The sequence below is a fragment of the Pogoniulus pusillus genome, chromosome 37 (assembly GCF_015220805.1).
Source record: "Pogoniulus pusillus isolate bPogPus1 chromosome 37, bPogPus1.pri, whole genome shotgun sequence".
In the NCBI taxonomy this organism is placed as follows: Eukaryota; Metazoa; Chordata; class Aves; order Piciformes; family Lybiidae; genus Pogoniulus; species Pogoniulus pusillus.
Genome location: NC_087300.1, coordinates 233852 through 261731, shown reverse-complemented (window position 1 = coordinate 261731; position 27880 = coordinate 233852). Strand labels below are relative to the sequence as shown.

General features: G+C 59.8%; 3 protein-coding genes across 3 annotated transcripts; all 3 read right to left on the bottom strand.

Annotated features, from left to right (window-relative positions):
- Positions 1-428: 428 nt before the first annotated feature.
- Positions 429-9744, bottom strand: LOC135190760 (transcription factor E2F2-like). The gene is given in 9 exon segments (XM_064172481.1): positions 429-1617; positions 1619-1684; positions 1686-1997; positions 2287-2355; positions 2358-2403; positions 2595-2759; positions 2861-3080; positions 3557-3644; positions 9053-9744. Coding segments are annotated over 9 exon segments (1359 nt in total). The 5' UTR covers positions 9338-9744; the 3' UTR covers positions 429-1509.
- A 5621-nt stretch (positions 9745-15365) lies between these two features.
- ID3 (inhibitor of DNA binding 3) lies at positions 15366-17065 on the bottom strand. The gene is made up of 3 exons (XM_064172635.1): positions 16566-17065; positions 16279-16350; positions 15366-15898 (listed from the first exon to the last, which is right to left on the bottom strand). The coding sequence occupies exons 1-2, from the start codon at positions 16887-16889 to the stop codon at positions 16294-16296; spliced, it is 381 nt and encodes a 126-aa protein (XP_064028705.1). The 5' UTR covers positions 16890-17065; the 3' UTR covers positions 15366-15898; positions 16279-16293.
- An 8614-nt stretch (positions 17066-25679) lies between these two features.
- LOC135190806 (peptide methionine sulfoxide reductase MsrA-like) lies at positions 25680-27802 on the bottom strand. The gene is made up of 7 exons (XM_064172546.1): positions 27737-27802; positions 27563-27569; positions 27281-27349; positions 27066-27185; positions 26514-26618; positions 26122-26228; positions 25680-25953 (listed from the first exon to the last, which is right to left on the bottom strand). Exons 1-7 carry the CDS (start codon positions 27800-27802, stop codon positions 25795-25797), a joined length of 633 nt encoding a protein of 210 aa, XP_064028616.1. The 3' UTR covers positions 25680-25794.
- Positions 27803-27880: the final 78 nt, after the last annotated feature.

Below are 27880 nucleotides of genomic sequence, written 5' to 3'. Positions count from 1 at the left end.
CTGGCCCTAAGGGGCAAAAGCTTGGGTGAATCATAGAATCATGGTTTGAGTTGGAAGAGACCTTGAAGATCATCCAATTCCAACCCCCTGCCATGGATAGGAACACCTCTCACCAGCCCTGGTTGCTCAGGGCCTCATTCAAGCCTGGTCTTAAACACTTCCCAGGCGTGAAGCATCCACAGCCTCCCTGGGCAGACTTTTCCAGTGTTGTACCACCCTCAGAGTAAAGAGCTTCTTCCTAATGTCCAACCTAAATTCCACCACTCGGTACATGGCTTCATCCCAAATGCCCCCCGACCAGCTCCTCCAGCACAGTTAAAAGGCCCCAAGCCATTTTTTTTTAAGCTGAAAACAGGAGCCAAACCAGCCTGACCCCTCCCTCCTCCCAGCTCACCCCCGTATTTCACTGCTCAGAAAAAGACGGCCCCTCAAAACTCCAAACTTTTATTCAATTCCACCCTCTCCAGGCAGAAAACATCAAATACCACAAGTTTCACCATGCCAAAACAAAAAAAAACCTCAACGAACAGCAAACCCCACTCTGGCCCAGGCCACCCCCCAGGAGAACCACCTCGAGGCAGGACAACTTAAATAGACTCGTCTCAACCCCAAACTCCCCACCTCAGCGCCATGCTGAGGGGGCAGTCTCCTATAAATAGAGTGCATTAATCACATATTGAGCAATGGCACAACTCGGCAAATTCAACGCCCTCCATGTCCAGGGGCTCATCCCACACCACTTCCCCTGCCCCTCTCTTCCCATCCCTCCACACTCCAGTACACTCCAGTGTTGGTACCTCCAGCACCAGTAGCTTCAAGTGGCTGGAAGGAGCTAGCAGGGACTGGGGAAGAGGTGTCACAGCTCCGTCTCAGGAAACATGGCTCCACATCCTGACCAGGGACTTGCTGGAGCCATGGACTTTGGAGGCTACAAGTGCAGTGTCCACACATGAGCTTCAAATTCATCACCCAAAGGTGACATCAACATCGAGGGCAAACACCACTCACAACCACCCAATGTGACCCAAAGAACCAAATCCAAACAGGGAGCAACTGGAGTGCTCCCAAAACATGACACACCCCCAAAATATCCCACACTGGGCAGGAATTTCTCTGCCACCCAAGGGTGCCCCTAACCCACTGCATGCACCCAAAGGCACCCCCAGTCCACCCAGAAGCCACAGCGTGGGAGAGATGGGTGGTTATGGTGAGGAACAACCCTCGGTTTTATGGCCAGTGCAGGGACTGGACTTGAATGGATCCTTCCCACATGTTTACACCTCCATGGGACACTGCCAGAGCCCAGCAAGGTGACAAACTCAGCCCTCAGGTGACAGCCAATGCAGGAGAGCAAGGAGAAGCCACCCAGGGTGGCCAACACAAGCCCACCACCCCCTCCCAGAAAACCCAACACTCCCCAGTCCACCTCACACTCTCCGGCCGCCCTGCTGAGCCCCCACGTGCTCAGGACATGAGTGACTGGAGGGGACAATGGCACTGGTGGGGGGCTCAGGCATTCAGTAGGTCCCCAAGATCATATGCCTCAAAGAGGTCACTGATGCCTTCACCCTCCAGCCCCCAGAGGTAGTCATCCTGCTCCAGGGGGGGCGAGAAGGTTGACAAAGGGGCCTGAGTCCAGGTGCAGGGGGGTGCAGAGCAGCTGGTCCTCTGTCTGCTGCAGGAGTTTCCTGGGGTGAGCCCAGGAACTCAGCTTCCATCACCAGCAGCGAGGTGGGCACCCCCAGGATGGTGAGAGGCAGAGAGGAGGGAGAGGAGGGGGTTCCTGGGGCCCCCCAACTCGGGGGGGTGCTGTGGAGTGTTTCTGGGGCTGCACCAAGGCTATTTGGTGGGGAATGGGGCAAGGCATGGTCCTGTAGTGGGGTGGCAGTGGAGGGGCCACCGTGATCCTTGGTGGGGCTCTCCTCTGCGATCTCCTCTGGGCAGAGGTATACCTCGATGGGGCCATTGGTGCTCTTCAGGTAGAGCTGGAAGTTGTCCTGGGTGGGGAAAACAAGGCTCAGCAGGGGCACCAGGAGGGCACCCATATCTCATCCCACTGTCCAAATCCAATGTGGGGTCCAAGTAGGGCTTTGCAACCCCAGAAAGACCAGCCAGGGTCAAACAGTCCTGTGGAACAACTGCATACTACCCAGGGCCACACTGGGCTGCACCCCTGGAGGCTCCAGATGAACCCAAGGATGGTGCAGATTCAGCAGGTCCGCCACATCCCGACCCTGCTGCAAGGAGGGCAGAGGCTCCTGGCCCCTGTGCCAGCCTCATACTCACCTGGCTAAAATCGGGCACCTCCAGCTGTGTCTCTGGAGGAGCCTTCACAGCGATCAGTGTTCTGCTCCTGGAATGTGGTCGATGGCACAGAGGTCCTGGTAGGTGACATATGCCAGCGTGGGTCACGGCCATGGTATAGGAAAAGGAGGGGCTGCAAGGGTGATGGCTCAATCCCCCCAGCACTGGCCGCTGAACATCCCCCCCCAACCTGAGGAAGGGGGGCTCAGAAGGGGTACCCCAAGGGCCATATTCCCTGTCCCCAGGACCTTGTCCTCCCCCTGCAGTCTACATCTGCCCAGCAAGGATATCTCTGGTTGGCTTCCTCGTCAAACAGCTGCCGGAGCTGCCGGGTGGTGTCCTGCAGGAGCTGGTCCAGACTCCTTTCACCCCTGGCCAGCTGTGCCAGCACCGCTCCTCCCTGCAGTGCCTGCTGCTTGGCCGCCACTGATGCATCCTCGAACATGCCTGTCCCCCTGCCAGAGCAGACGACAGCTGAGTGACAGCCCAACCTGCAGCTCCCTGAGGCAGCTGTCCCCGGCCTGTCCCCGGGTGCCATGTCCCAGCCCCAGCTCACATCCACTGGATGTGGTTCTTGGACTTCTTGCGGATCAGCTGGATGCCCTCCAGCACGTTGGTGATGTCATAGATGCGTCGCTTCTGCACCTCCAGCTCCTCGGCCGCACGGTTTAGGTCCACCACACCGTCGGGGGAGTCACTCAGCAGGCGCAGGAACTTCTTGGTGAGCAGCCCCAGGGACGTGTCGTAGCGAGTTCTCTCCCCGGGGGACCTGGGGGCTGCAAGGAAAGGGCCCCCAGCCACCCCCTCCTTAGCGTGGGGTGGAGGTGACACAATGCTGGGCACAGGACACTGCTCTATCCCCTCCCTGGTATGGGACATGGGGTGGAGGTGACAGCACTGACCACGAGACCCCCTGTCCTCTCCTTGGCATGGGACGTGGGATGGAGGTGATGTGGTGCTGGAGAAGAGACCCTCCCATCCTCTCCCTAAGTTGGGACAGGGGATGGAGGTGACACGGTGCTGGACATGCCGGGACATCGAACCCTGTATAACCCTAACCTGGCAGAAAGACCCGCCGGGGGTCTCTGTCAGCCCAGGGAGATGAATTGGGTCCTGGGCAAGGAAGGGCTGAGTACTGCTCTCACGGTGCCAGCTCAGGTCCCTCTGGGTGTGGTCAGAGGGGACACTGAAGCAGCTCTGAGAGGGGAAACGGGGTCTGTCCCCCCTCCCAGTCTCGCCCAGCACCACTTACTCCTGGGGCTGGGGACCTGCACCAGCGTCCTGCCCTTCCCCTTGGGCGTGCGGAACTCAGGGGCCTCCAGGTCCAGCTTCCTCTTGGCCTGCAGCAGGAGAGAAAACCTCACATCACGGCCAGCTAGGGACCCCTGACCACCCCCAGGGCCTTCAGCTGAGCCCCGGGTGCCACAGCCTGGGGGAGGATCTTGCAAGAGAGGTGCCAGTTGCAAAACCTCTTCTGGGATGGGCTCCTGCAGCACCCACTGAGAGAGCTGGGTGAGGAGATGGGGGTCCCAGCAAGCACCCGCCATGGCTTCCTATCTGCTTCTTCCTGCACCCCAGCCCCACTCAGCATCTGTGAGGCACCCACTGAGCTCTCCTCTCACCCCCAGCTCCGGGCACAGCTATGTGGGGCTGAGCACTGGGAACCGTGGCAGCTCCAAGGCTGGATCCCACCCTGCCAGATGGCTCTCTGGGGTGCAGGGTTTCACCCAACAGCCCCCACCGTGGTTGTAGGCAGCCAAGGGCACCCAGCTGCCACTAGCACACCTGGGACCAGCAAGGCTCAGCCCTCCCCAGAGACCCGGGGGTGGCCCAGACACCTGCACCCAGCTGGAGGGAAACTGGGGAGAGGCAGGGTGGGGGGATGAGGTGGAGGGGTTCTGGGTGCAGGGACACCTTCTTCCATAAGCTGCCCCTTACCAGGGCAAGCAGCTCCTTGAAATCACCCTCAAGTGACCCCCCCCAGCACTATCAGGGAGAAGAAAGCCAGCGAAAGGGGTGCGGCAGAGCCGGGTCAGAGGGGAACCTGGGGAGCGTCACAGAACCATACACACCCACAAGCCCCAGGATCCCCCCAACACCCGAGCAGGAAGACTTCGGGGGGACAATTAGGCTCAGCAGCCAAAAGCAGCCCCCAGCTTCCCCAGTACCTGCTCCCAGGCCAGGCTGTCTCACGCAGCCCCCCCTCAGCACGTCCCTCATGATGCCCAGGTCCCCGCGCCGGCTCAGACGGCAGCTCCGCGGGGCGCACCCCACGTTTTGGGGAAGGGCTGGGCACACCCCCCACTTTTTTTTTGGGAAGGGAAGGGTTGGGCACCTCGGCTTTGTTCCCACCCGAGGGGAGCGGTGCCGGGAGCTGTTTTCCTCCCCCCCCAGGGAGCCAGGATGATCTCAAGCTCCTGTGGGAATCTGTTCCCTCCCTCCCCGAGCAGGTTTTCCCCAACGAACGCTCCCCCATCCTTGGCCCCCGCGCCCCCGGATCTGCCCCCGAGCTGCCGGCACCCTGAACGGCTCCCGCCGAGGCCCATGGGAACCACCTGCCCCGGATCAGACCCCACACATTCACCAGCACCACTTGGGATATGGAGGGGAAGCATCAGCCTGAGCTCCCCATTCTGCTGGCACCCAAACCCTTGTTTCTCCAGACATCCACAGCCGTGCCCACCTGTGCGTTCTCATGGCAGATTTAGGGGGGGGGGAGGGCGTTGACTGCACCCCGTCTGCCCAAGCAATGGGGAAACTGAGGCACAGAAGCAACGTGGTGTCTCCAGCCAACCCTGAGCCCCCAGGACCATATTCACTAAGGTGGTCTCCCTCCTCTGCAGGTGCAGGAGGGGATAGAAGGGGACCCTCTGCTCCCCCACGTGCAGTTTGGGGTTGAGGAGTATACCTTGGCAGGCTCAGGCAGTGCTGGGACACAGCAGAAGGACAATGGGCAAGGGGGTCTCTGCTGTGTCCCAGCTGCTGCCCACTCCCCAGCCAGGCAGGATTAAGCATACAACAGCTGAGCCGGGCACAGCGAGGGGCTCCCAGTGCCCTGCCAGGGCTGGGGGGGGGCTGGGATGAACCAGAGCAGAGGAGGGAGGGGGTCAGGGACCAAACCTCAAGACCTGCCCAACTCCACACACCAGCCACTACTTTCCAGGGTGGGGGACACAGAAGTTACACACCAGTGTGCTGCTGGGGGTGGGACAGGAGACTTGACCATGTCCTGGGCAAGGGCAGAAGCCAGCTGAGGAGGGGGTAAGGCAAGGGTGCAGGCTGGGCCCCCTGCCAGCTCTGCCTGAAGCAGCCCAAGCAGCTACATCCTGTGCCCAGCACCAGCATCAGAGCACCCCTTTTCTCCGGGGTGGGCATGGCAGGTTTCTCCTTCCAGCATTGCCTTTCTGGGCTTGCCTGAGTCCCCCCCTTCCCCCCACCCTGTGCCACAGCCCCACTGCCTGCCCCTGGGTATGAGAAAGCAGAGCCCAGGAACAGGCACCCAGAGCTGGCTGGGGGGCCACAGGGCATCCTGGGATCATGCCCTGCAACTGGGGACACTGCTTACACCAAAGGGATGCTGGATCAGGCCCCCTAGCCTTTGGGATGACTGAGGGCTAGTAGGGAATAGAGTGGGGGACAGGAGGGAGTGCAGTCATGGGGCTTTCTGCCCACCACGGGCAGAGGAGGAAGGCTGACCCCAGGTCTGGCCCCAGGATGGAGAGACCACCCTGCAGTGGGGAGGAAGGCTGTGCCCCCCACTTCCAAGCACTCCCAGCACTGTTGGAGGTGGAAGGCCTGGCTGGAGACATTCTCCAGGTCAGAGGAACTGGAAGCTGGAAAAAGCCCCTCCAAGGGTGAAAGGACCTCCACCACCCCTCAGATCCCCTCCTCCTGCCCTTGCAGAACAAACCCTGATGGGATCAAGGGGGCATAGGATCACCCTGAGTCACCCCAGCAGAACCTGGGGTGCTGCCAAGCAGCTCCCCACCCTAGGGATGGGCTCCAGCCCAGCACCCACAGGGGCTGCCACCCTGGGTGCTCTTTGCACAGGCGGCTCAGCCCTGCCAGCTCGAACCGAAACTACAGCGGACTCTGGACACCTCCTCTTGGCACGGAGCGGGCAGGGACTGCCCCGAGCCCACTGAGCTCTCTGCAGCCCTGAGCCCTGTAGGCATCCCAACACCCTGCAGAGACCTCGCAGGGCCAGCAGCAGGCTGGTAGCCCTCTGGGGACTCTGTAGGGGGTCTACCGAGGGTGGGATTGGTAAGACTAATACTTGCTCCAAAAGATTCATTTCTCGCGGGGAAAAAAATTTAGCTGCTGCAGAGCCCTCAGGTGAGAGGCTGAAGGGACTCCTGAGGCTGCCTGGGCCCACGCGGCTCCACTGCTGCCTCCAGTGGGCCAGGGGATCCCAGAGCAGGTACAAGGCGCAGACCCATAAAGCAGCTGGGAGCGGTCACCGCTGCCCTGCTGGGAAATGCTCCTCACCTGATCGCCCCGGATCTGCACACAAAGGCTGTGCCCAGAAACCGGGGGTGGGGAACAGCAGCTGCTGCTGGACCAGCGCCCTACTGCGGCTGGGAACTGGATCACGGCATCAGGGAACGGGATGGAGACAGAGCAACGCCACCAAGCTACCAAGGGGGACACAGGAGCACTTTATGTCCCCAGGTGTCACACAAGCCCCTCCAAGATTCTGTTCGGAGAACAGTCGGAGGACTTCTTGTCCCCAAGTATCATATGAGCCCCTCCCCAAATCCCATTCAGGGGGCAGTCACGGGCAGCAGCACCCTGAGCATCTCCTGGAGCAAGTGACAATGATGGCCATGATGATGACACAGAGGCCATCAGCCAAAACCCTGTCAGCCCCAAGCATCACAGCCCCAAGGGTAACATGAGCCTCCCCACACCTCATTCAGGGCAAGAGCATCCTGAGCAGCTCCTGCCATGGGTGATGATGGTGATGCCAAAGAGGCTGTTAACCCAAAACCAGCTCCACAGTGACACATGGAAATGGGACTGTGAATTTCTGGGATGCCACGCAGGGAGGGGGCAGCAAAACTCCTTAAAGAGCAGGCCCTAGCAGCAGAGGCTGCAGCACCTCACATGGGTTGAAGACAGACCAAGGAGGAGACAGGTGGTCCCGGAGTCCCCAGGGACAGGGCTTGCAACAGCCCCAGCCAGTGCCACAGACACAGCATGAAGCAGGGAGCAAAGAGACCCCTCTCCTCCAGACATGGCAATACCCCCAGCTGGCACCAAGCATCAGGGACTGGGGAAAGGGAGGGGAATAAATAAATAGAGCAACACTTGAAAAAGTTGGAATGGAAGTTAGCAGGGTCTGGGATCCCTCCCAGGATCTAGGGCAGAACAGAGGCTCACAGTAAGGGCTGGACACATGCCCAGGCTGGGGTGGGCAGGAATTAAATGCCAGCTGCCAGCAGGCCTGAGCAGCCAGGGGCTCGCTGGGGGGTGTCCTGGAGGAGAGCTGAGCTGAGCAGAGCTGCCCATGCACCCCAGTGATGGGCATGGGTCCAGCACCCAACCTGGGGCTCAGGTTCCTGTTTAGGAGCAGTGGGTGCTGAGCTTTGCAAGCCCTGACCCCAGGCTGGGTGACAGAAGCAAAGGCAGGGGCAGAAACTCCACCCCCATGGTAACTCCCATCAGGGTCCCTGCTTCAAAACCCTGTGGTGTCCCATGGAGGATGAGGATTGACTCAGATTCACACACCCCAAAAAAGCCACATTGCAAACCCCACTGTGACCGCAGGCAGGAACTCAGCTGGGGCAGTGCTGTTGAGCCATCCCAGCCCCCCGTACCCCCACCTTTCTGGGTGACCTCGGGGGTCCTAGCTCCAAAGCAGAGAGAGATAGTGGGCAGGTTGGGTGCCCCCCAAACACGCAGCAGCGCCCAAGCCCTCACTTCCTTCACATGAAAGAGGTTGCATAGAGTCCCAGAACCGTTCTGGTCGGGAAAGGAGCTTTGAACACCGAGTCCAGCCAAGCATGAACCAGCACTGCCAGGGCACCACCAAACCACGGCCCTCAGCACCACACCTCCACGGCTCTGAAACCCCTCCAGGGTCTGACAACCTTCAAGGGACAGAAATTACTCCTCATCCCCAACCTAATCCTCCCTTGGTGCCACTTCAGGCCGTTTCCTCCTGTCCCTTGTTCCCTGGGAACAGAGCCCAAAACCCCCACCTGGCTCCAGCTCCTCTCAGGGAGCTGCACAGAGCAGTGAGGTCTCCCTCAGCCTCTTCTTCCCCAGGCTTGAACCCCCCCTAGCTCCCTCAGTTGCTCCTCTCCAGCCCTACTCTGCAGACACTTCCCTGGCTTCTTTGCCCCTCAATGTCTTTCCTGGAGTGAGGAGCCCAAAACTGAATCCAGGACTCAAGGTGCGGCCTCAGCAGTACCCAGTCCTGCGGGACAATCCCTGCCCCACTCCTGCTGTCACACTGTGGCTGACACTGAGCCGTGACCCGAGGGCACAAGGAAGAGGTCGAAAGGCGGCGAGCGGCGGAAGGCAGGGCCGGGAGAAGTTGAGCAAGCTGAGCCAGCGCAGGGCGTCTCGGCTGCCACCCGCCCACCCCGAGGGGTCGTGCCGGGGGTTCCGCACCCCAAGAGGAGCTGCACAGTCTGGGAGGTGTGCGAGGGTGTGCTGTGCCTCCTGGGGTCACCCACCCCCGCTCCCCCCCAGGCCCGACCGAAACGATTCCCGAATCGGGAAGGGAGTGCAGACACCTTACCGGCAGTCGTCCCGCCGAGGCCGAGCGGAGAATCCGGAGCTGGGCTCCCTGAGGGGTGGCATAAAGACCCCCACCCCTGGGAGGGGGGACGCTGACAGCCGCCTGTGCACAGGTCTGGGTGAAGCAGCCAGCGGATAAAGGGAGGCTACCGAGGCTGGAAGCCCCCAGCTCCACGGAGCCCATCACCGACACGACCTTCTTCGGGTGATGGGGAGGAGGGGGGTGCGGGAGGGCGGTGCCCCCTCTCCCGGGGGCGGGGGACACTCCGTTGGGGAGCCGCAGCATTGCAAAGTCCTTTCCGAGTAGCCGGGGGGCGGGAGGATAGACGCACCCCGCGATTTTACAGCAGGAGAGGAAGGGCAGTGTCACAATCTCAGCTGTGGCATTTTCGGGGATCAGGGAAAGGGGCTGGGGGGAGCCTGCCGGACTCTGACACCGGCCGCTCTCCGGACCACCGCACCCCCCCCCATGCAAACAGCAAACTGCAGAGAAGAGGCGTGGCTGCTGCACCACCAAAACCCGGGCGGGGGAAAATGGAGGCGCTCCTAGCCCCCAGGATGACCCCTGGCGGGGTCGGGGCCTCCCCGCGCCCGCCCGACCCCCGCTCGGTGCTTTCTTTTCGCTTCGGTGGTTTAGTTTTTGGGTTTTTTTTCTTTTTTCCCCCAAGCCCCAACCGCCCTCCCGCGAAATTCGGATTTCCCGCGGAAAATGCCGCGCGCTGATTGGCTGCTGCTGCCGTCAAGGCCATGCCCCCTCCCCCTCCCGCCTCAGCTGGCGACACCGCCCCGGGAGGGGCCTTGAAGGGGCAGCAGGGGTAGGCAATATGCAAATCACGCGGGCGTGGCCCGAATGGGACCACCTCTTGTGGGCGTGGTTGGTGCGGGCACTGCCGTTGGGCCTTATTAATTATTTATTAATTAAAGAATGAACCCAAGCCCAGCTCTGCTGCGGTGAGAAACAAAATGTTTTGGGGTCCTCCGGCCAGAAGCCATCTGGCAGCAATCCCCCACCACGGGCAGGTGTCAGCACTGCTTCGGGGAGCAACAACCTCAGAGAAACTCAGCGTGAGTAGATGTGCCCCCCCCCGGTTAGTTCACACCACTCCACCCAATGTCCCCAGCGCAGCCATTGGCCACCCTGCACTCGTCCCTGGGCCGCATCGGGTTCGCTGGCGAAGGAAGGGGAGGTCAGCGAGCCGCTGTGGTTTGTCCCTCTCCAGCACCTGGTTGCTCTCTGTCCATTCTCTCCTCTCCATCTGTTCCTTCTTCTCCACTATTCTCCTCTCCATCGTTCTCCACTCCATCATGAGGCAACCTCACGCCCAGGGCTGGGGATGTTCAGGTGCAGAGATGGACTTGGGTGCAAAGAAGCCTCCTTTGAAGGCTGACAGATGGGCACACCCAGCACCATGCCCTCTGCAACAGGTGAGGCTGGACACAGACCTCCAAACTACAACTCAGCCTGGGGAGGACACCCAAAAATTTTCCAGGAGTCTCTAGAACTTTACCTCTCACCTCACGAGGGCTTTGAGGCAGAACAAAAACCTTGACAGCAGTAAAGCCGCCACACAGCTGGGAACCATGTCCCTCTGCCAGCAGCATGCCTGAGCTTGGCAGCTCAACCCCTACATCTTTCACCCTACAAGGAGACGGCAACTTCTGATTTTCAGCTCAGAAACACAAGACTGTGCCCTGTCACTTGTCTGCCTTGGGCAGGTTCTGGGAGCTTGGGCTGGCAGGTCGTGCCCCTACCTCTTGCAGTTTGGACACAGAGGAGATACACCCCCACACATCATCAATGTGCCCTTGGCAAGGTAACGGCTGTCCACAAAGGTGGTGTAGAAAAGCTTCTGGTTCAGCCAAGGGAGGAGTTAGAAACATCCTTCACCCCCACCATCTAATCCTTCTTTGGTAGGACCTATACAGGTTTTCCAGCCATGGCTCTCCACCAGGAGTATTATTGATGCCACAGGCTGGCATCTCCCTGTGCCACCAATGCATCTGGATGTGTGACAGGCACCAGCTTCCACGATGCAACCCAACAGGGACAGATGGCTCTGGAGAGGTTTTGCCTTTGCTGATCCCACCCCATCTACCCAACAACCAAGGTAGCAAAGAGGAAGGTTTACAGTAGATCTTACACGTCATGGATCTGTTTGTGCTCCATGCAAGGTCTCCTCCTGCTCCCCCAACTTGATGTACGTGAAGAAGTCCTTGGACATGTACGTGGAGACCCCCTACTCCTCACCACCTCGGGACTGAGCTGAGGGTCCCTGTTGGCTTCACCACTGTCCAGCTGGAGCTCTTGACTCGGCGATGTGAGTGTGTCCGCTCCTCTAGCGGCTGCACGAAAGAGAGACGCCGGAGGAGGGCCTGGTCCGCCCGGGGGCTCTCCCATCTCTGCCCTGGAGATGGCAGCAGCGAGCTGTGGAGCCGGTTCCGCCCCGCGCCGGTATACCACGGCACCGGCATCCCCGGCCGCGGAGCGCGGGACGGAGGGGTGGAGAGGTGGAGGGATGGAAGGACACGGGCAAGCAGGGATAGACGGATGAAGAGGCACGGGAGCACATGGACAGAGGGATGGATGGACTCAAGGACAGACGAAAGGAGAGACTTAAGGATGCAAGGACAGACGTTTGGAGTGATGCAGAGATGGAGAGACAGTGATACAGAGACACAGAGATGGAGGGATGTATAAATTAGGGATGGAAGGATACAGAAAATTAGGATGGAGGAATGCAGGGACACAGAGACAAAGAGAGGGTGAAGCTCTGCAGCTCACCACAGCTCCCACCTTTCAGTACAGAGAGAAAGCTCTGAGACAGTGAGCAGGACCCAGCAGAATGGTGCACAGGGAGCAGTTTTATTCATCTTCCCCATGCTGGAAATCCCAGGCATGCCTCAGTCTCCCCAGTGAGTGCTGGTGTGGGTAGTGGAGCAGGGCGAGGCACGAGAAAGGTGTTAAGGGTGCTGGGAACTACCTGTGCCAGGCAGGATGGGGCCCATGGCACATACTGGGCTGGTTTGGGTGCCATCCCCAGCACAGCCCAAAATACACCCATGCCCTGACTCATCCCAACCCACGAGGTCAGGCTGGGCCCCATCTCTTGGCTGGGAGGAACTCTAGGAGCCGAGGGGTCCCCCCTGAGGAGGGGCAGGGCTGGGAGCAAACCCACATCACCCAGGGTGTGGGGTGAGATGGAAGGGGGTCTGGCTGTGTGGATTTGGGGTGCTGTGCACGTGTGCATGTGTGGATGTGTGTCCCTGTGGGCTGCATTGGACTGTGCAGGGGTGGGTGTGTGCAGGTGTGTGCACATATGGGCGTGTAAGCACACACAGACACGTGTGTCAGCACACATGGGCGTGTAAGCACACACAGACACGTGTGTCAGCACACACGGGGGTGTCAGCACACACAGACACGTGTGTCAGCACACACGGGGGTGTCAGCACACTCAGACACGTGTGTCAGCACACATGGGGGTGTCAGCACACTCAGACACGTGTGTCAGCACACATGGGGGTGTCAGCACACTCAGACACGTGTGTCAGCACACATGGGGGTGTCAGCACACATGGGGGTGTCAGCACACTCAGACACGTGTGTCAGCACACATGGGGGTCTAAGCACACACAGAGACTAAGTGCATATGGACCCAGGCTGGGCTGCCACCCCACACCCGTCAAGCACACACGCATGTCCCCGCTCGTACACACGAACACGCCCTCCAAGGCGTGTGAGCGCGGGGGGGGTCGGGAAGGGGCAGGCCTTGGCCGGGGCAGCAGCAGCAGCAGCAGCAGGAGGAGGAGGAGGAGGCGGGAAGTGCGGCTCAGACAGTGCGGCGCCAGCAAACACCTGCAAACAGCTCCGGGCACACAATGGCAAATACAGGTGGGGATCGGCCGCCGGCAGCGCAGCGATTGCATCAGCCCCAGCTCTTGCCAAAATCTTGGCCAACGAACCGGCCCCGCTGGCCACCAGCCCACATGGCCACCGGCCCTGGCCCCTGCTTGGCCTTCACCTCCCTGGGGTTTGGTTTTGCTCTCCTCCGAGTTTTGCACCCATAAAATGGGACGAGAACAGCAAAGGGTGGGGGCTGGGGTTATTTCTTGTGCTAGATCTGCACAGCCCCCCGCCGGGAGATCTCTGTCCCAGCAGGGCAACAGTGACTATTTATAGTCATTCCTGCCCCCCCCCCCGCACGCCTCTTTTTTTTTTTCCCCTCTTTATTTTTATTTTCCCAAGGAAAGCCTCAGCATCACACCACAGCCCAGCCCAGGCTCGGGGGGTTGCAGGCATGGTTTGTGCTCCCCCACCTCCGTCCCTCCGTCCTTCCATCCCTCGTCCCATCCGCTCCCCCACCCCCCACCCTCGATCCTCCAACCATCTCCAGGGCCTGGGAAATGCTGTTCCAGGAAAGGCGTCGAGATCCGGCCACCACCTGGGAGGAGGTGATGGCCCTTGGGATGCTCCCCAGGAGCCGTCGCCAAACCCTGGCCCTGCCAAACCGAGGGGAGCCCCCAGTCAAGCCCTGATCCCTGCCTTCACTGAAGGAATCCCCTGCCCTGACTGTCCGCTGAGGGGACAGGGACAGTAGCCACCTCTTCTCTTGCTGGCTGGGAATCCCAATCCACCTCCCCAGCACTGCTGCTATCACAAGGCCCCAAACTATGCTCGTTAGCTGTTCCCACAGGGATCTGTACTACCATCATCCCATCTGAGGGACTCACGACAAGCTAGGATGCTCACACCACAGGGAGTCAAATTTTTCAGCTCCCAAAGCCCATCCCAGTCCCCTGGCTCATTCCCAGGGTGCTTTTCCCACCCATCCCGATTAAATCCCTTTGGCACACCAGCAGTGTGCAGCTGGAAGACCACAACAGCAGGGCAAGCATGGGGACACTCACCCTTAGCACTCACCTCTGGCTTTCCTCACCAGCTAAAAGCAGCAGAGATGGCAGAAGCCAATTTCAGCCATTAAAATACCAGCAGCTCCAACCCCAGCAGGGGTGGTTTCCGGCCTGACACCCTCACCTACCTCCCACCACGCTGGGACACCCCTGGGTCACTCTGTCCCACCTGGTGTCCCCCATCCCAGGGAGTAACCTACCCTCAGGGGGCACAGGGACATGAAGTTGGAAGACAGCAGGGAGGGATGTTCCCAGGTGTTCACGATCCCATTGGACCAGCTGGAAGCTTTCTGGATGCCCCACATGCTGCTTTCACCCCATGGAAATGCCCATGGACAAGGGGTGCTTGGGAGGAGCTAGCTGTGCCCCAAGCTCATGTTGGCCATCACTGAGATGGAGGCTGAAGTCATTGCCTGTGGAGGAAGGTTTGCATGACCCTGTACTACAAACCTCTTCCTGGCTTCCTCCTGCTCCTCCTCTTCCCACCTTGAAGCCCCTGAACTCACCTGGAGAGTGCAGCACACTGGGGACACCCTGATGCCATGTAGTGAGCACTCACTATGCCCAGCCAAACCCATGGCATGAAGATGGAGGATTTCAACCCCGAGGAGAGCAGCCAGGTCTGACCCTGCTCACAGGCAGAGGCCAGCACGCTCCCAAGGGAGCAGGATACAGCCCAGCTGTGCTGCAGCCGCGGGTCCCATCTGCTGGGGGGCCAAAGGGAAACCACAGCATTCATCCAAGGGAAGGGAAAGGCATTTCTGCTCCCAACGCCCTTTCCCTGGGGTGCTGCTCCCCCTTCCCCCCTGGGAGGAATCCAGGCCAAGCCAGGGAGGGGTGTGGACAGCACCTGGGGGATTGCAAAGCTCAGGGCAGCTGCAGCCCAGAAACTCCCCTTCTCTTGGTAGGGGAGATCCTGGGGAAGCAGCATCCCCCTGCCAGCCAGCAGCAGAGCTTAAATACATCCCCAAAGCCTGTTTCTTTTCTCCTTTATTTTAGTATGGCAGAGTGGAAGGTGCTGGGGAAAAAAAAGAATAAAAAAAGGCATCTCCCCGCCCCCCACAGGACTGCAGCTTCATCTCCAGCTGGTCCCCGGGGCTGAGCGCCACCTTTCCACCTTCTCTTCACTCCTTCCATATCAGATAAGAGGAGCAGCACCGAAAAAAGCTGGCAGACACCTAGGCCAGGAGCCGGCAGCCCAAGGTTAATTCCGCCCATACCTGAGCTGACATTTCAAAGGCATAGAACAATTAATGAGATTCCTCCTGTAACCCTTTAAGTTCCCATCCAGAGGGTTTTTTTTTGGGGGGCTTCCAGCACCCCCTTACAGTGCTGTTCTCCCAACCCGTGGATCCCACTCCCAGCTCCTCCCGGCCCGAGCTCAAACAGTCCAAGCAGCCAGGTTTTATTATTCTCCTGTAAAAACGTAACTTTTATAAAAAGTTTATAAAGCAAGTACAAGTACGAAGCCTGTTGGCAGAAATTCACCTTCCTGCACAAAAGGTGCACAAACGTTATACTCTAGTATAGAGCTCCACAATACAACGAGGCCGTGGCCCCAGAGAGTTTGGTTCATACTCGAGGATGGACCCCTCCCTCCCCAAAACCCCCCTAAAATCCACCCACCCCTCCCAAATCCCCTTCAAACACCTTATAAAATCCAAACATATACAGACAGCCGCCTCTTCATCAGTCTGTCGGAGAGAGCTCCTGCAGTTTCGGGTCCAAAGTCCTGCTCAAGCCGGGACGCTGCTCTCCATGGAGAGGTGGAGATGCTGGCGGTGGAGGGATACGGGGGGGTCGGGACCAGCCGCTCCCCGCGCCCGGGGGAGACGATGCCGGGGCCGGTAGGTCGCAGACAGCCCGGCGCCGCGGAGGAAGCTGCTATTTACCTCCGGCTGATAACGAACCAGGAACCGCCGCTCGCCGCTGTTTGCTAATTGGCACCGGGAGGGCAGAGCAAAGAGGGGTGGGAGAGAGAAAAAAAAGATAGAAGGGGGTGTTTAAAAAAAAAAAAAAAAAAAGGAAAGTAGTAAGAATGGATAGGTGAAAAAGTTAAGGAGAAAAGAGAGGGGTAAAGAAAAAGCAAAGGAGAAGGCGTGTAGAACAACAAGGGGAGGGGGAGAATAAGGAAGGAAAGGGGAGAAGAGAGAAAAAGCATTAATTAATGCTGGGGTAACTGGGGATTGAGGAGCTGATGGGGTTGCGTTGGGGCAGGATCGGTCCCTTCGGGATGCTGGAGCTGAGTGGTGGGAGACCGGGGTGCGGGTCCTCGCAGGGGCTAGAGTTCGGAAGTGGGGGCTGGGGCACACTCACCTGCAGGACCAGCCGTCAGTGACACAAACTTCTCTCGTCTTTGGCGCAGAGTTCCGATGCCAGCCCGGCCGCCTGCGGACAGAGGGGGACAAGGCTCAGCGGTCACCCCGGCAGTAAGGTTGGAGGAGGTGAGGGGGAGTCTCCATCCCTCCACCCCCCTTCCCCACCGCACCAGGGCAATCAACCATCCCAGAGAAAGACATCGCCCCCCATGCTCCCAAACCGACGTCTCCATTATACACACACGCCCCGCACTCCTCACCCCCCGCGCTCAAAATAGCGCTTACCTTGAGAGACAACAGAGTGGCTTCCGAGGAGGTGTCGCGACCCTTGCCACCCCCCTCCTCCAGCACGATCTGGAGATCGAAGATGTAGTCGATAACATGCTGGAGGATCTCCACCTGGCTCACTTTGGTGCCCTGCGGGATGCCCGGCACCAGCTCCCGAAGTTTGGAGTAACAATCGTTCATATCATACAGCAAGTTCATGGGCTCCTCCAGGGAAAGGCTCTTGTTATTGCCCCCTCGGGCGATGGCCAAACTCTGCTCCGAGAGGCAGCAAACGGCCTCGTAACAGCTCCGGACGGACCGCACCGGGCTGATAGCCTTCATTGTGGTGGCGGAAACCTAGCGAGGGGAGGGGGAGTCGGTCAGCTCTCCGTCGGCACCTCCGGGTACCGTGACCACCGCAGCCTGGATGTCCTGGACCTCTCAGATTGTCACTACCTCTCCCCTCAGATACCGAAGCCTAGCAGCTCGCTGGTGCTCTGCGGAGGGCAGCGGTCCACACCACTCCTTATATCGGCAGCGCGGCGACCCCGCCCCCCTAAATGCTAATTAGCTCCTGCCCCCACCCCTTTTAATGTAAATTAATCGTTAAACCCCACCCTTGCATCTCAATACAGCGCCAGGCACCCCTACACACCCCTTCACACCTCCAAAAAATGACCCTTGGTGGCCTTGTAGCAAGGAACGGGGTGGGGGGGAAATAAAACCACGTCGTTCCCCACCGCTGAACCTGCCCTCCCCCTTAATCCACCTCCTTTGCGGGTGGGAATTCCCTCCTGAACCCTCCAAACACCCCAATCGCATGGCCCCAAACTGCCCCCCCCATCCCAGTGGGTTCCCTTCATCCCAGTGGGATCCCCCCCTATTTTTACCACGGGACTGGCGTGTGTTGTCTCGCCCCGCTCGGGTTTTACCGGGTGATCCCGCATGGAACCAGTGCCGCCCGCTCCCCAGTCCCTCCCCGGCTGACCTCCAGACTTCCTGGCGTCAGGAATTATCTTGTGACCAGCAGAAAAAAAAATTAATTGCGGTAAAACTGAGGTTACGATGGAGAAACCAGATTTAGGTCAGCGCCTGCGAGAGGCTGCACGGGGAGGGGTTGAGTTTTTGAGGAGAGGAAATTTATAGTCAAATAATTAGGACTGCAATGAAGTGAAAAGTGGGGGACCCCTCCGCGTGCCTCCCCAAAACATCGCTGCCTGGAAAAGCCCAAAGCTGGGCGGATCTGGGCCCACGGGTGTCACCGGCACGCGGAGGGGTCCCGGGGATGGGGAGTGTGCGAGACAGTCCTGCAACGCCCCCCACATGGTGAATCCCCGTTAAATCTACGTGTAACACTTCCCCACCCTTAAAATCCAAGGCTAATGTCCTCCAATATTCCCTGTGAAATTGCAGGGATAACGCCGCCGCCGCCGCCCCCTCCCCCCCGTATCCCCTCTTAAAATCTAGGGATAGCGCCCCCCAATCCCGTTAAATCACACCCCCCTCCCGCATCTCGTTCTAGGGTGATTACACAGATCTTGGTTACGCGAGGTGAGCGCAGGAAGGAGATGACACAGCCAAGAGAGTGGGGAGTCCCCCAGGATCCCACTCAGGCCTGAGGGTCGCAGCTAAGGTGGGGTGCAAGGCGTGGGGGGCAGAGGCACCTGGACCGAATTACTCCTGCCCACAGCCGCGATTCATTCCAGAGCTGCTCAATTCGCAGTTCGCTGACGCTGGGTTTGGTTCCCCCCTTTAACCCCTCCCGTCCCTCCCCAACCCGGGGGCAGACCATTTTCATCCCCAGCTCGGGAGCTGTTTTCATGCCCCCCCCAAAACTCCCTTAAAGCGCCGTCCAGCCGGTGGGGGAGAGTATTATTTTTTTGTCGTGCCTTTTTTTCACACGCTGCCCCCCATAATTCAGCCTCCCCCCTCCCCAGAATTTCGTGGGGACTCGCCTCGGTGTGAAGGGAGGTGTCATCACCCTCGGAAACCTGCTCTGGGGGCGAGGGGTGGTAAGAGGGAACACCCCCGATTAAAAAAAAAAAAGTAAAAAAATAGTTAAAAAGGAGAAGAAAAAAGTTTAAAGTAAAATATTAAAATATGTTTTAAAGGAGAAAAGAGTGAAAAGTAAAATAAGAAAAAATGATGAGAAAAAAGGAAATAAATTAAATTTTAAATGAGAATTAAAAAGTCTTAATTGAGAACGAGGATAAAAAGTTTAAATTAATAAATGTAAAGTAACAAAAAAGAGGAAAACTGAAAATAAAAGAATACTAAAAGGAGGTAAGAACCCAACAAAAAAAAATCTGAAAACCAATTAAAAACAATCAGCAGCCTAAACAAATTTTAAACCCCTAACAAAAAAATTCCAACCCAACAAAACACCGAACCCCTCTTTTCCCCCACCCCAAACTGCCTTTTCTCCCAAATTCGCCCCCCCAAAGCTCCCCCTCTCCGCTCCTTCCCATACCCCCCCGTCCGTCACCCTCCTTTCCCAAAGAGGGGGATGGGATTCGGGGGGCTGCAAGCTGGCTCGCGGGGGTGTAGCGCAGGGGCGGGGAGGAGGAGGAGAAGCGGGGGGGCGAAGCTTTTGTTCGCAGGGGGGGTTGCTGGTTCCCACAGGCGCAGCCTGCGCGGCGGTCCCGCTGCCTTTGCCCAGCTGTGGCGCGGGCCCTCCAGCTGTGTTGATCTAACTGCCGGCCCCAGACAGGCCGGCGCCAGCGCCGCGCACGTCACTGCATTCACACAGCGGCGTGGCCACGGCAACCCCCCCTGCTCCGGCACCGCACCCCCGGCAGCAACCCCGCGGCCTCCCCCGGCCCGGGACGCGCCGCCCTGCACCGGCTGCTGAGGCGTTTCCCGGGGTGGTGGCGGGGGGAGGGTTGGGGTTCTGGGGGGCTCCCGAGTGTGCGAGCTAAATGGGAGCCCTGTCCAGCGGTCACCCCATCCTTGTGGGGGAGTGGGATGAGAGTTTTTAGGGTGCTGAGCCATTTCCCGTGGGATCGAGGTGGGATAATTGGGATTTAAGGGGGGGGATAGTTGGGAGTTTGGGGGTTCCTGAGTGTTAGAGTCAATGGGGAGCATGGGGATGGCCTCATCCAGCTGCCTCTCTGTCCGGTGCCACCCCCCACGGCCGGAGTGTTGAGTGCTGTTAGGGTGCTGTGCCACTGCCAGCTCTGGATTTGGGGTGTCCTCGGAGACAGGAGGGTGGATTCGTTGGCGTGGAGAAGGGGAGGAGGAGAGGAGCAGGACTGCTGCGGAGTGCCATGAGTTCATCCGCAAAAGGGCCCACGCTGGGGGTTTGTTACAAGGAAAAAGACAAAAAGAAGAAGGAGCCAGGGCTGGGGGATACCCAGCTCGGCAAGTCCCCCCAGAGGCACACGAAGCTCCCTATGTCCCGGGGGGAGGGGGCATTGTGTCCCCCCTATCACAGCTCAGCATCGCTCCCCATGACTCTCTCAGGCATGAATCGTTAATCCCAAGTGATTTGTTCACACTACAAATGTCTGTGGAGGTCTTGCTCTAGGGTGGGGGGGTCCAAGCAGCTGACAACCCCCCCCAAATAAAAAAATCCCCCCCGGGCCCGGGCTTGGCTGGATGTATTTTTTTCCCTGAAATCAGTCGGTACAGGTGGTAGGATGTGAAGGATGAACGCAGGGAGAAAGGGCTGGGCTCAGCCCTGGCGGCTGCGGGGCAGTGAGGGAGAGCGCGGGGGTCCCGGGGGTCCTGGTGTTCCTGGGGGGTAGTGGAGGAGAGCACAGAACTGGCCTTTTTGGGGGGGGGGGGATTTCTCGTCATTTGGAAATGAGAGGCTGCCTGGAAGCGCTGTCTGCAGAGAATAGATTTGCATGGGAGAGGAGCAGAACAGAGATGTGGCAGAGCTTCGAGCCAGCCACCCAGTCTGGGCACCCATCTGGCATGGCAGAGCACGGCATGGCAGAGCACAGCATGGCAGCAGTCCAAGGGAGGTTTCGGTGCTAGAGAAGAAATCCAGATGGCTGCTCAAGGGGAAAATGGATGCTGGTGTCTTGCACCAGCTCTGAAATCTCTTCCCACTTGGTCCCCAGGGCTATACCACATGGTGAGGTTTGGTGACCATGCTTCTCCTCGGGGTGCCCACTCTCCCAGTGCCCCAGGTTGTGCCAGGACTGAGTGCTCCCAGGCAGGCAGTGGTCCAGGATAGGCAGGGATAGGCACTGTGGTCCCACTCAAGCTGCTGGTCTCACCAAGGATGTGGCAAAAGGCCCCAGCACGGCTTGGCACACCCAGCCTCCCTAAGGGGTTCCAGTGGCAGCAGCGACAGCCCCATCCTGGGCCATGGTGTCCCAGATTTGGGGTGTTTTGGGATAAATGTGGATTATAATTTGGAGCTGCACAGCTGGGATGGATGTAGAGTGACATGAGGGTGACAAGAGCCTGGCCCCTTTGCCTTGCCCCATGCCTCAGTTTTACATCTTCACCCACCACAAGGACAGGCTGCTGGAGCCCAGCAGTGCTGGAGGCTCCGAGCAGGGCAATGCGTGGGGCTGGATGTGCAAGGAAATGTGGGGAGACCCAGGGGGGGCATGAAGGAGCAGCACTGCTGGAAGCAGGCACCCAAAAAGGGGCAGCAAGCCCCAGCCCTGAGCCTGTCACTAGGAGACTGGATCCAGCCCTGGGGAATGTGCAGCTGTTTGTGCAGGGGATTATCCCCAGGGACCCCCCTCAACCCCCATGCCCAAAGGCAAGGACTGAGCCTCCCACCCCGCAGCCGCCTGTGACGAGCCTGGCCTGAGCCTGCCGGCAGTGCCCAGGATGGGCACTCCCTGCTGCTGTCATTAGGGACCAGAGGAAACACCAGGAGGCATCAGCTTGTTCCAGAGCACCTGGGGGAGGGGAGCAAACACAGCTCCCCAGAAGGGATCTATGACCCCAGCCTTGGCCAGCTGCCCAGCCTGGTCAGTGGCCAGCAGCTGTGCCTCAGTTTCCCCACAGCCCCCCCCTCCCCTCCAAATCCCAGATGGCAGCAGGGTTGTGGCTCCATCTCCAAAGCCTGTGGCATCAGCACAGTCAGAAGGAACCAAAGGTTCCCTCTGGGAAGCAGAGCTCTTTCTCTGGGGCAAATCCTGGGCACCCCGGGCCCCTGGAGGGAACAGGCTGGGAGACTTGGAGCATTCCTGGATAGTCCCCAGCCATGGGGGGAGGCCTGGGGCACGTCAGGCAGGAGGCAGCAGCTGTTCCCAGCACCGGGATTCCCTGCAGCTGCTTCCTGCCGCCCTATCTCACGGGCACATCTGGGGGAGCTGGGAGTGGGCCCCCCCCCCAGCATTTCCTGCACTGTCCCCCCACTCCTCAGCCACTGTTCTCATGACCTTCCCCCAGGGCCAGCTGGAGCTCCCCACCACAATGTCCACCCTAGGCCTGGCTCCACAGCAGCCCCATGCCCCATCTGCACCCCTGGGGGTCTCATATCCCACTCCCTCAATGATTTTGAGGCATCCCCAGCACTAGGGAGGGGCTGGAGTATCACACCTCCATATCACCCCAGCACAGCCAAGGGCAATCATGGGGTAAGGCTGGCATCATGCCATGAGACCCCCCCTACCTGCTTACATAGGCGGGGTGGGGTGGTGGCAGCGCATGAACCCATGTGGGTGTCCTCAGCAGGATGGGTGCCAAGGTGCACTCACAATTTGTCACTCAGCCCCCACCTTCCTTTGCCTCATTCTTCCTCCATCCCTTTGACTCCTCCAGCACTGAATCCATCCCTGAGAAAGGAGGAGGATGAAGCTGGGGGCGGGGGGGGGGGGTGTGTGTCACAAAGGCCGCAGGTGTGAGCATCCCTCCCTGCAGCCCCCGGGCACTGCAGGTGTGGGGACACTGGTGACTCGCAGCAGCCTGGGCCTTGCTGCCACCATCACCCTGGTGGCAAGCAAAAGGCCTCCCACAATATCCTCCCGGGGCCAGGGTGTGGTGGCAGGGAGGGGGGGCTGAAAGGCACCCAAAGCTGGCATTACCTTCACCACACACCCCAAAGTTGGGCTGCTCCAGCCCTGGGATGGTCCGGAGAGGGCAAACTGAGGCACGGGGAAGGGAGCCCAGCGTGCCTGGGATTTGTGGGATTGGTCAGGTCCCAGGAGGGGCTTTGCTGCTCCCTTGCAGCCTTCCCCAGATCCCTCCTTTTCTCAGCCCCGCCCACCCCCCGCCCCGATTCTTCCCCACCAGCTCCTGCCTCGCTGCAGGATGTGGCTTTGCCAGGCTGCCTCGTTACACCCAGAGAGACCGTTACAACTCATCACACCCCCACCCTGCACTGCCCAGCCCAAATCACACCGTCCTCAGCTACCCCCTACTAAACAACCCAACAGCCCCTCCCAGCATCCTAAACCGCCTCAGATCCTCCCTCCAGCCCACCACAAGCCCCCAGCCCAGCCATCCATCCCCATTGCCCCCAACACAGCCAGAAAGCCACATCCCATGGCACTGTGCAGAACAGCCCCCCCCCCCCCCCCCCCCCCCGCCATGGAAAAACATGGGGGAGGGGGTGGGGAGAAGCTGCTTTATCTCGGCCCCATCGGGCCCTAATGAGGACTTTATTTTTAGCGCAGGTGAAAGCCAGAGCAGGCAGCTCGGGAGCTTTTTCCACTCACATCTGCACATTGGTACAATTCAGGTTTCCTGTGGTGGTTTTGGTGCTTTTCAGCCCTGACAGAACTGGTTTGTTGTCTCAGTCAAGTGCCCTGCAGACACTTCGTCCTCCCCAGGTACAAGTAACGCTGGAGCATCCCCTCCTTGGTCTCCCTGCCCACCCGCCCCCTCCAACACCCTTTCTCTGAGTGGGATCTGAGCACGCCCGCAGGATGTGGATGCTGCTGAAGCACTGGGGCTGGGCCACATTTCCCAGCCGCATTCCACCCCTTTCCAGCTCTGGTCCATCCTTGTCCAGCCCTGTTTCATCTCTTTCCATCCCTGAATCCCAGTTTTCCATCCCCGTAGTGGGGAAGCAGCTGGTTGTCAGACGCTGAAGTGGGCATGCGTTCAGTGCTGGAGTTTGGGAATGGGGAGCCCCAACTTGGCCCCCATGGGAGTCTTTAGCTTAAGTGGCCAGGCTGGGTCTAAGCAGGAGGGAAGATGTTCAGGCAGCAAAGCTGGGGGACAGAGCAGGGAGTAAGGCTTGTACCCACCCTCTGCTGAGAACCCCTCTCATGGGGACGGTCTGAGACCTCCCAACTCATCACAGCTGTACTGGGGTTGGGGGGGTGGGGTGGTCAGGGCAGCTCAGTCCCTCAGCACAGGCACTGCTGGGGTTACAGATGAGAGCATGTCCCCTCCCCACTTCCTCTGACAGAGTTTCCACCCACTTGGAGCAGGTGCCAGGTGAGGTGCAGCTGGGGGGGGGGGGGGAAATGAGGAGTGCCCCCCCATCTCCTCTCCTCAGGCTGCAGCACCCCAGTCCTGTCCCATCCCTGTGGGCCCGTCCCTCCATGGCTGGGGAGGGGAAATAAATCCTGGAGTGGTGTGGCAGAGCTCTGGGGTGTTCTGAAGCAGCAGCTGGTGGGTGTCATCCTAGTTTTGTACCCACTCTCAGGCAGTGGGGCTGGAGACATGGGGGCAGGGTCTTCCTGCTGGGACATCCCAGCCCTACTACAGTGTAAGTGATAAACCCTGGGGAGAGGCGGCTGTCACTTCCCATCTCCTGGGCAGGGTGTCCTGGCAGCAGGGTGTGGGGGGTGTCACATCATCCCAAGGGACATCCTGCTGTGGAGGCTGCCCGTCCTGTGGCCCATCCCTTGGCTCCAGCAGCTGGTGGTTTACAGACATGAAAAACACCACCTGGCAACTCCTCAGGTCTGAGCTCTCTCCCTGCACTGGGGCTGCCCACGACCTGCCTTGGGATAAGGAGGATGCCAGGGCTGAGGCTGCAGGCCAAGGTTGCCTGTCCCCAGCTTTGGTTCCTCTATGCCTCCTCCTCAAAGCAGCAGCTGCGGGGCAGGTGCCGGGAGCTGCCCTGCGCTTCCTTTCTGGACGCTGCTCTGATCCTTTCGCTCTCGACCCGCAGAGCTTCGCTTCTGACACAACTGTCCCCACGTGCCCCCAGCCTCCTGGAGCTGGGGAACAAGCCCCTGACCATTCCCACGGCACGGGAAGGTGATGGCTGCAGTCGTGCGTCCATTCCCGAAGCTGGGCGGGACAGCCAGCACCACTCAAGGAGCAGTTCAGGAGGTCCCCAGCGTGTGACGCCTGAGGCAGCCAGAGACTCCCTTGGGCCTCGTCACCCTCCCCCAGTTACCCGTCCCGGAAAGCTGTGTCTTGCTTCTCTGCTTTCACTGCCCCCGGTAGGTTCCTGGGGGGCCTTTCAGCTTTATTTCAACTTCTCACCACCTCTTTGGTGTAAATCCACCAAATCCGACCCTCAAATCCAAAGCGGCAAGACGAGTGCTGGGGACACCAAGGCAGCACCCCCATGCCGAGAGAGTGGGCATCAGGACACTCCCAAAACATCCCCCGTGGGACAGTTCCCAGCCACAGGTCCCCCCGAGAACACCCAGGGGCTCCCAGCCAGACCCAGCCCCGGGCACCTGCTTGCGCTGCGCACGCGCCTAGAGCTAACCCCGCACAGGGACCCACCTGCCTGAGCCGCTGCTGCCCCCTGGCGGGAGAGCGCCGGACTGCAACTCGCATTGGACTGCGAACCCAAGGTCGTGGATCCACGGACCCTGACAACCCCCACCCCAGACCCTCCCGGACTGCACAGCTCGCCGCGGGCCCTGACCTGGACCTAGTGACACGTCCCAGACATACCACATATCCCTCAGGCACAACTCCACGGACACGGTCCGACGCGGACTGTCACCCCCACAGAGAACACAGCCCTACGGACACGACAGCACAGACTACTGGGCCTCACAGACCCTGAACCCCTACCACCCTCCCCGCGCCTCGCACCATCAGCTGCTCTTTGCCCAGCAGCCCCATGGATCCTGAAGCCCACCTCCGGCCATGCTGCCAAAGGGCAGAGCCATGAGCACAGCCGCCCCTAGGCACAGCCCATGGGGGTCGCTCTCCATCCCCGTGAGCTCCCCCCAAGTCCAAAGACAAATAGGGACAGGACAGACCGGGGGGCACACAGCTTTAATCCCGAGGGACGATGGGGAGTGGGGGTCTGCAGTGCATGGGGCTGGCTGTGACATGTGGGACTGGCTGCTGTGCTCACCCTGCCTGCAATGCCAGGGACATGGGGGCAAGCTAAGGGAGATGAGGTGGCATCTCAGGAGGCAATGGGGCAGGTGACACCAGTGCCTTTCAGGCCACAGTAGCCCCCGGGCACCTTGTGCAGATACTGCTGGTGGTAGTCCTCGGCGTAGTAGAAGTCAGCAGCTGGATCAACGATGGTGGTGATGTCCCCACGCTGCTGTTCCCTTAGCTCCTAGGGCAGTCCCATGGTGAGAGGGAACCTGGATGGACACCTCCATCCCACTGCCCTTTGGCTTGGCATAGCCAGAGCAGGGGTTTGCCCCACACCCCAGGGCTGGGGAGGTTGGTCAGTGTCCCCACAGGGGGTCTTGCTGATGGAGGTCCTGGTGTTCCCACCTACCCGCTGGTACACGTCCCTGCTGTGGAGGGCAGCTGCCTGCTGCTGAGGCCCCAGCATGTAGATGACAGAGCGGTACTGGGTGCCCACATCCTCCTGCTGCCGCATGCCTGGGGCAGGACAGCACGCAGGAGGCAGTTATGGGTATCCCCTGGTCCCACCAGGCACTGCCTGCATAGAGGGGGCAAGGGCATGGGAGGCCCAAGGCATGGATGCAGACCTGGCTGGAATGGTCCTACCAAAGGGGTCACTGAGGAAGACTGTGAGCCCCTGCCCCCAGCACCAAGGGATGGAGATGCCAAGGACACCTGATGGGGTCAGTTTGGGGTTAATTCCCAAGACTGGAGCTGCCCCACAGCTGTAGCAGGACCATGGCCACTGTAGCTTGTCCCTACCTTGCGTGGGGTCGTGGTTCTCCCAGAAGACCTTGAGCAGCTTCTCATAGCTGATCTTCTGGGGGTCGAAGATGACCCTCACCACCTCCGCATGCCCTGTCAGCCCTGCACGAGACCCAGCCTGGCAGCACTACCTGGGGCAGCCCCCCACTGTGGCCTCCAGCCCCCTGCCACACTGATGCACAAAGAGCTGAGATCCAGCAGATTCATGACACTTGTGCAAAGCAGAAGCACTGGCAGGACTGGAGGGAGTGAGATGGATTCCCCAGGATCCCCCAAACCCCCTTCCCAGGTGCCAGGTGGGGATGGGACCTCACTGTCCCCCTGCACGGGGATAAATCCGTGTCTGGAGCCAGCAGGCAGGATCTTTCCTGCAGACAGGATAATCCTCCACAAAAGGCCTTCTAGCTAAGCTGGGCAGCATCTGGGCTGGGGCGGGAGTCAGGGAGTTTGGGGGGAGAATCAGCATCCAAATGGATGATAGAGAGCATACCATGGGAGCCCAGGCTGGATAGGGTACAGGGGACGCTGTGGGTCACAGCTCCCCATTACCTGTGCGCACTTCTTCATAGGTGGGGTTTGGGGTGAAGCCTCCTGTGTAGCCCACCTGGGTGGAGAAGACCCCTGGCAGCTCCCAGAGGAGTTGCTCCACTCCCCAGAAACAGCCCATACCTGGGGGCACAGGAGGGGAGGGGGCTGTGGGTCACCCTTGCTCCAGGAGGGGGGGCGCTGGGCTGCTGGGACCTCCCTTTCCTGGCGTCACTCACCAAAAATCACTGTCTGCATCTCCGCTGGGAACAGTGGGACCATGGGGTTCCTACTGACTGCGTGGGTGGCTGTGGGGGTACACAAAGTGAGGAACTCTCATAGCTTCTCTACCCTATCTCCCCCCACCAGAAGTAGCCACTGACCCTATCCCCATCCCCTCCAGCTCCTTTGCCCACCTGGCCTCTGCCCTTTTTTTGGTCACCCTGACCCTAACCTGGCCCCTGAGGTCTCCCAGCACTGTCATCTTTCCCAGGGCTGCTCCAGTATGTAGGGCACTCTGCCTTGAACCTTTCCTTGTCACCTCACTCTGGGGACAGGGCCATTAACACCCCAACACCCTGGTGCAGCTCCCCCAAAGGTGCTGAGTGGGGGTCAGAAGAGTGCTACCCCTCCCCTTGCCCTCAGGGACCCCCTTTGCTGCCCCCAGCCTCATGCCCAGTGCTGGTATCTGCCACTTTCAGCCTCTGGGCCCTGCCCGGTAGAGCCTCGGTGGGGCTGGGGAGCTCCCTGCCACCCAGCATGGCCTCCTCAGAGACAGTAGGTCCTGCCGAGCCCCTCTGCCCCTGCGGACTGGGAGAAGAGAACTGCAGGTGCGGGGA

Excerpts from the sequence above, each read along its gene's own strand:
- ID3 (XM_064172635.1), bottom strand. The coding sequence starts at position 16,889 with ATGAAGGCTATCAGCCCGGTGCGGTCCGTCCGGAGCTGTTACGAGGCC. Across the intron at positions 16,351-16,565 it reads CCACTCTGTTGTCTCTCAAG|GCGGCCGGGCTGGCATCGGA; the intron begins GTAAGCGCTATT and ends CTCTGTCCGCAG.
- LOC135190806 (XM_064172546.1), bottom strand. The coding sequence starts at position 27,802 with ATGCTGGGTGGCAGGGAGCTCCCCAGCCCCACCGAGGCTCTACCGGGC. Across the intron at positions 26,619-27,065 it reads CTATGAAGAAGTGCGCACAG|GGCTGACAGGGCATGCGGAG; the intron begins GTAATGGGGAGC and ends GGTCTCGTGCAG. Across the intron at positions 25,954-26,121 it reads GCAGGGACGTGTACCAGCGG|GAGCTAAGGGAACAGCAGCG; the intron begins GTAGGTGGGAAC and ends GGACTGCCCTAG.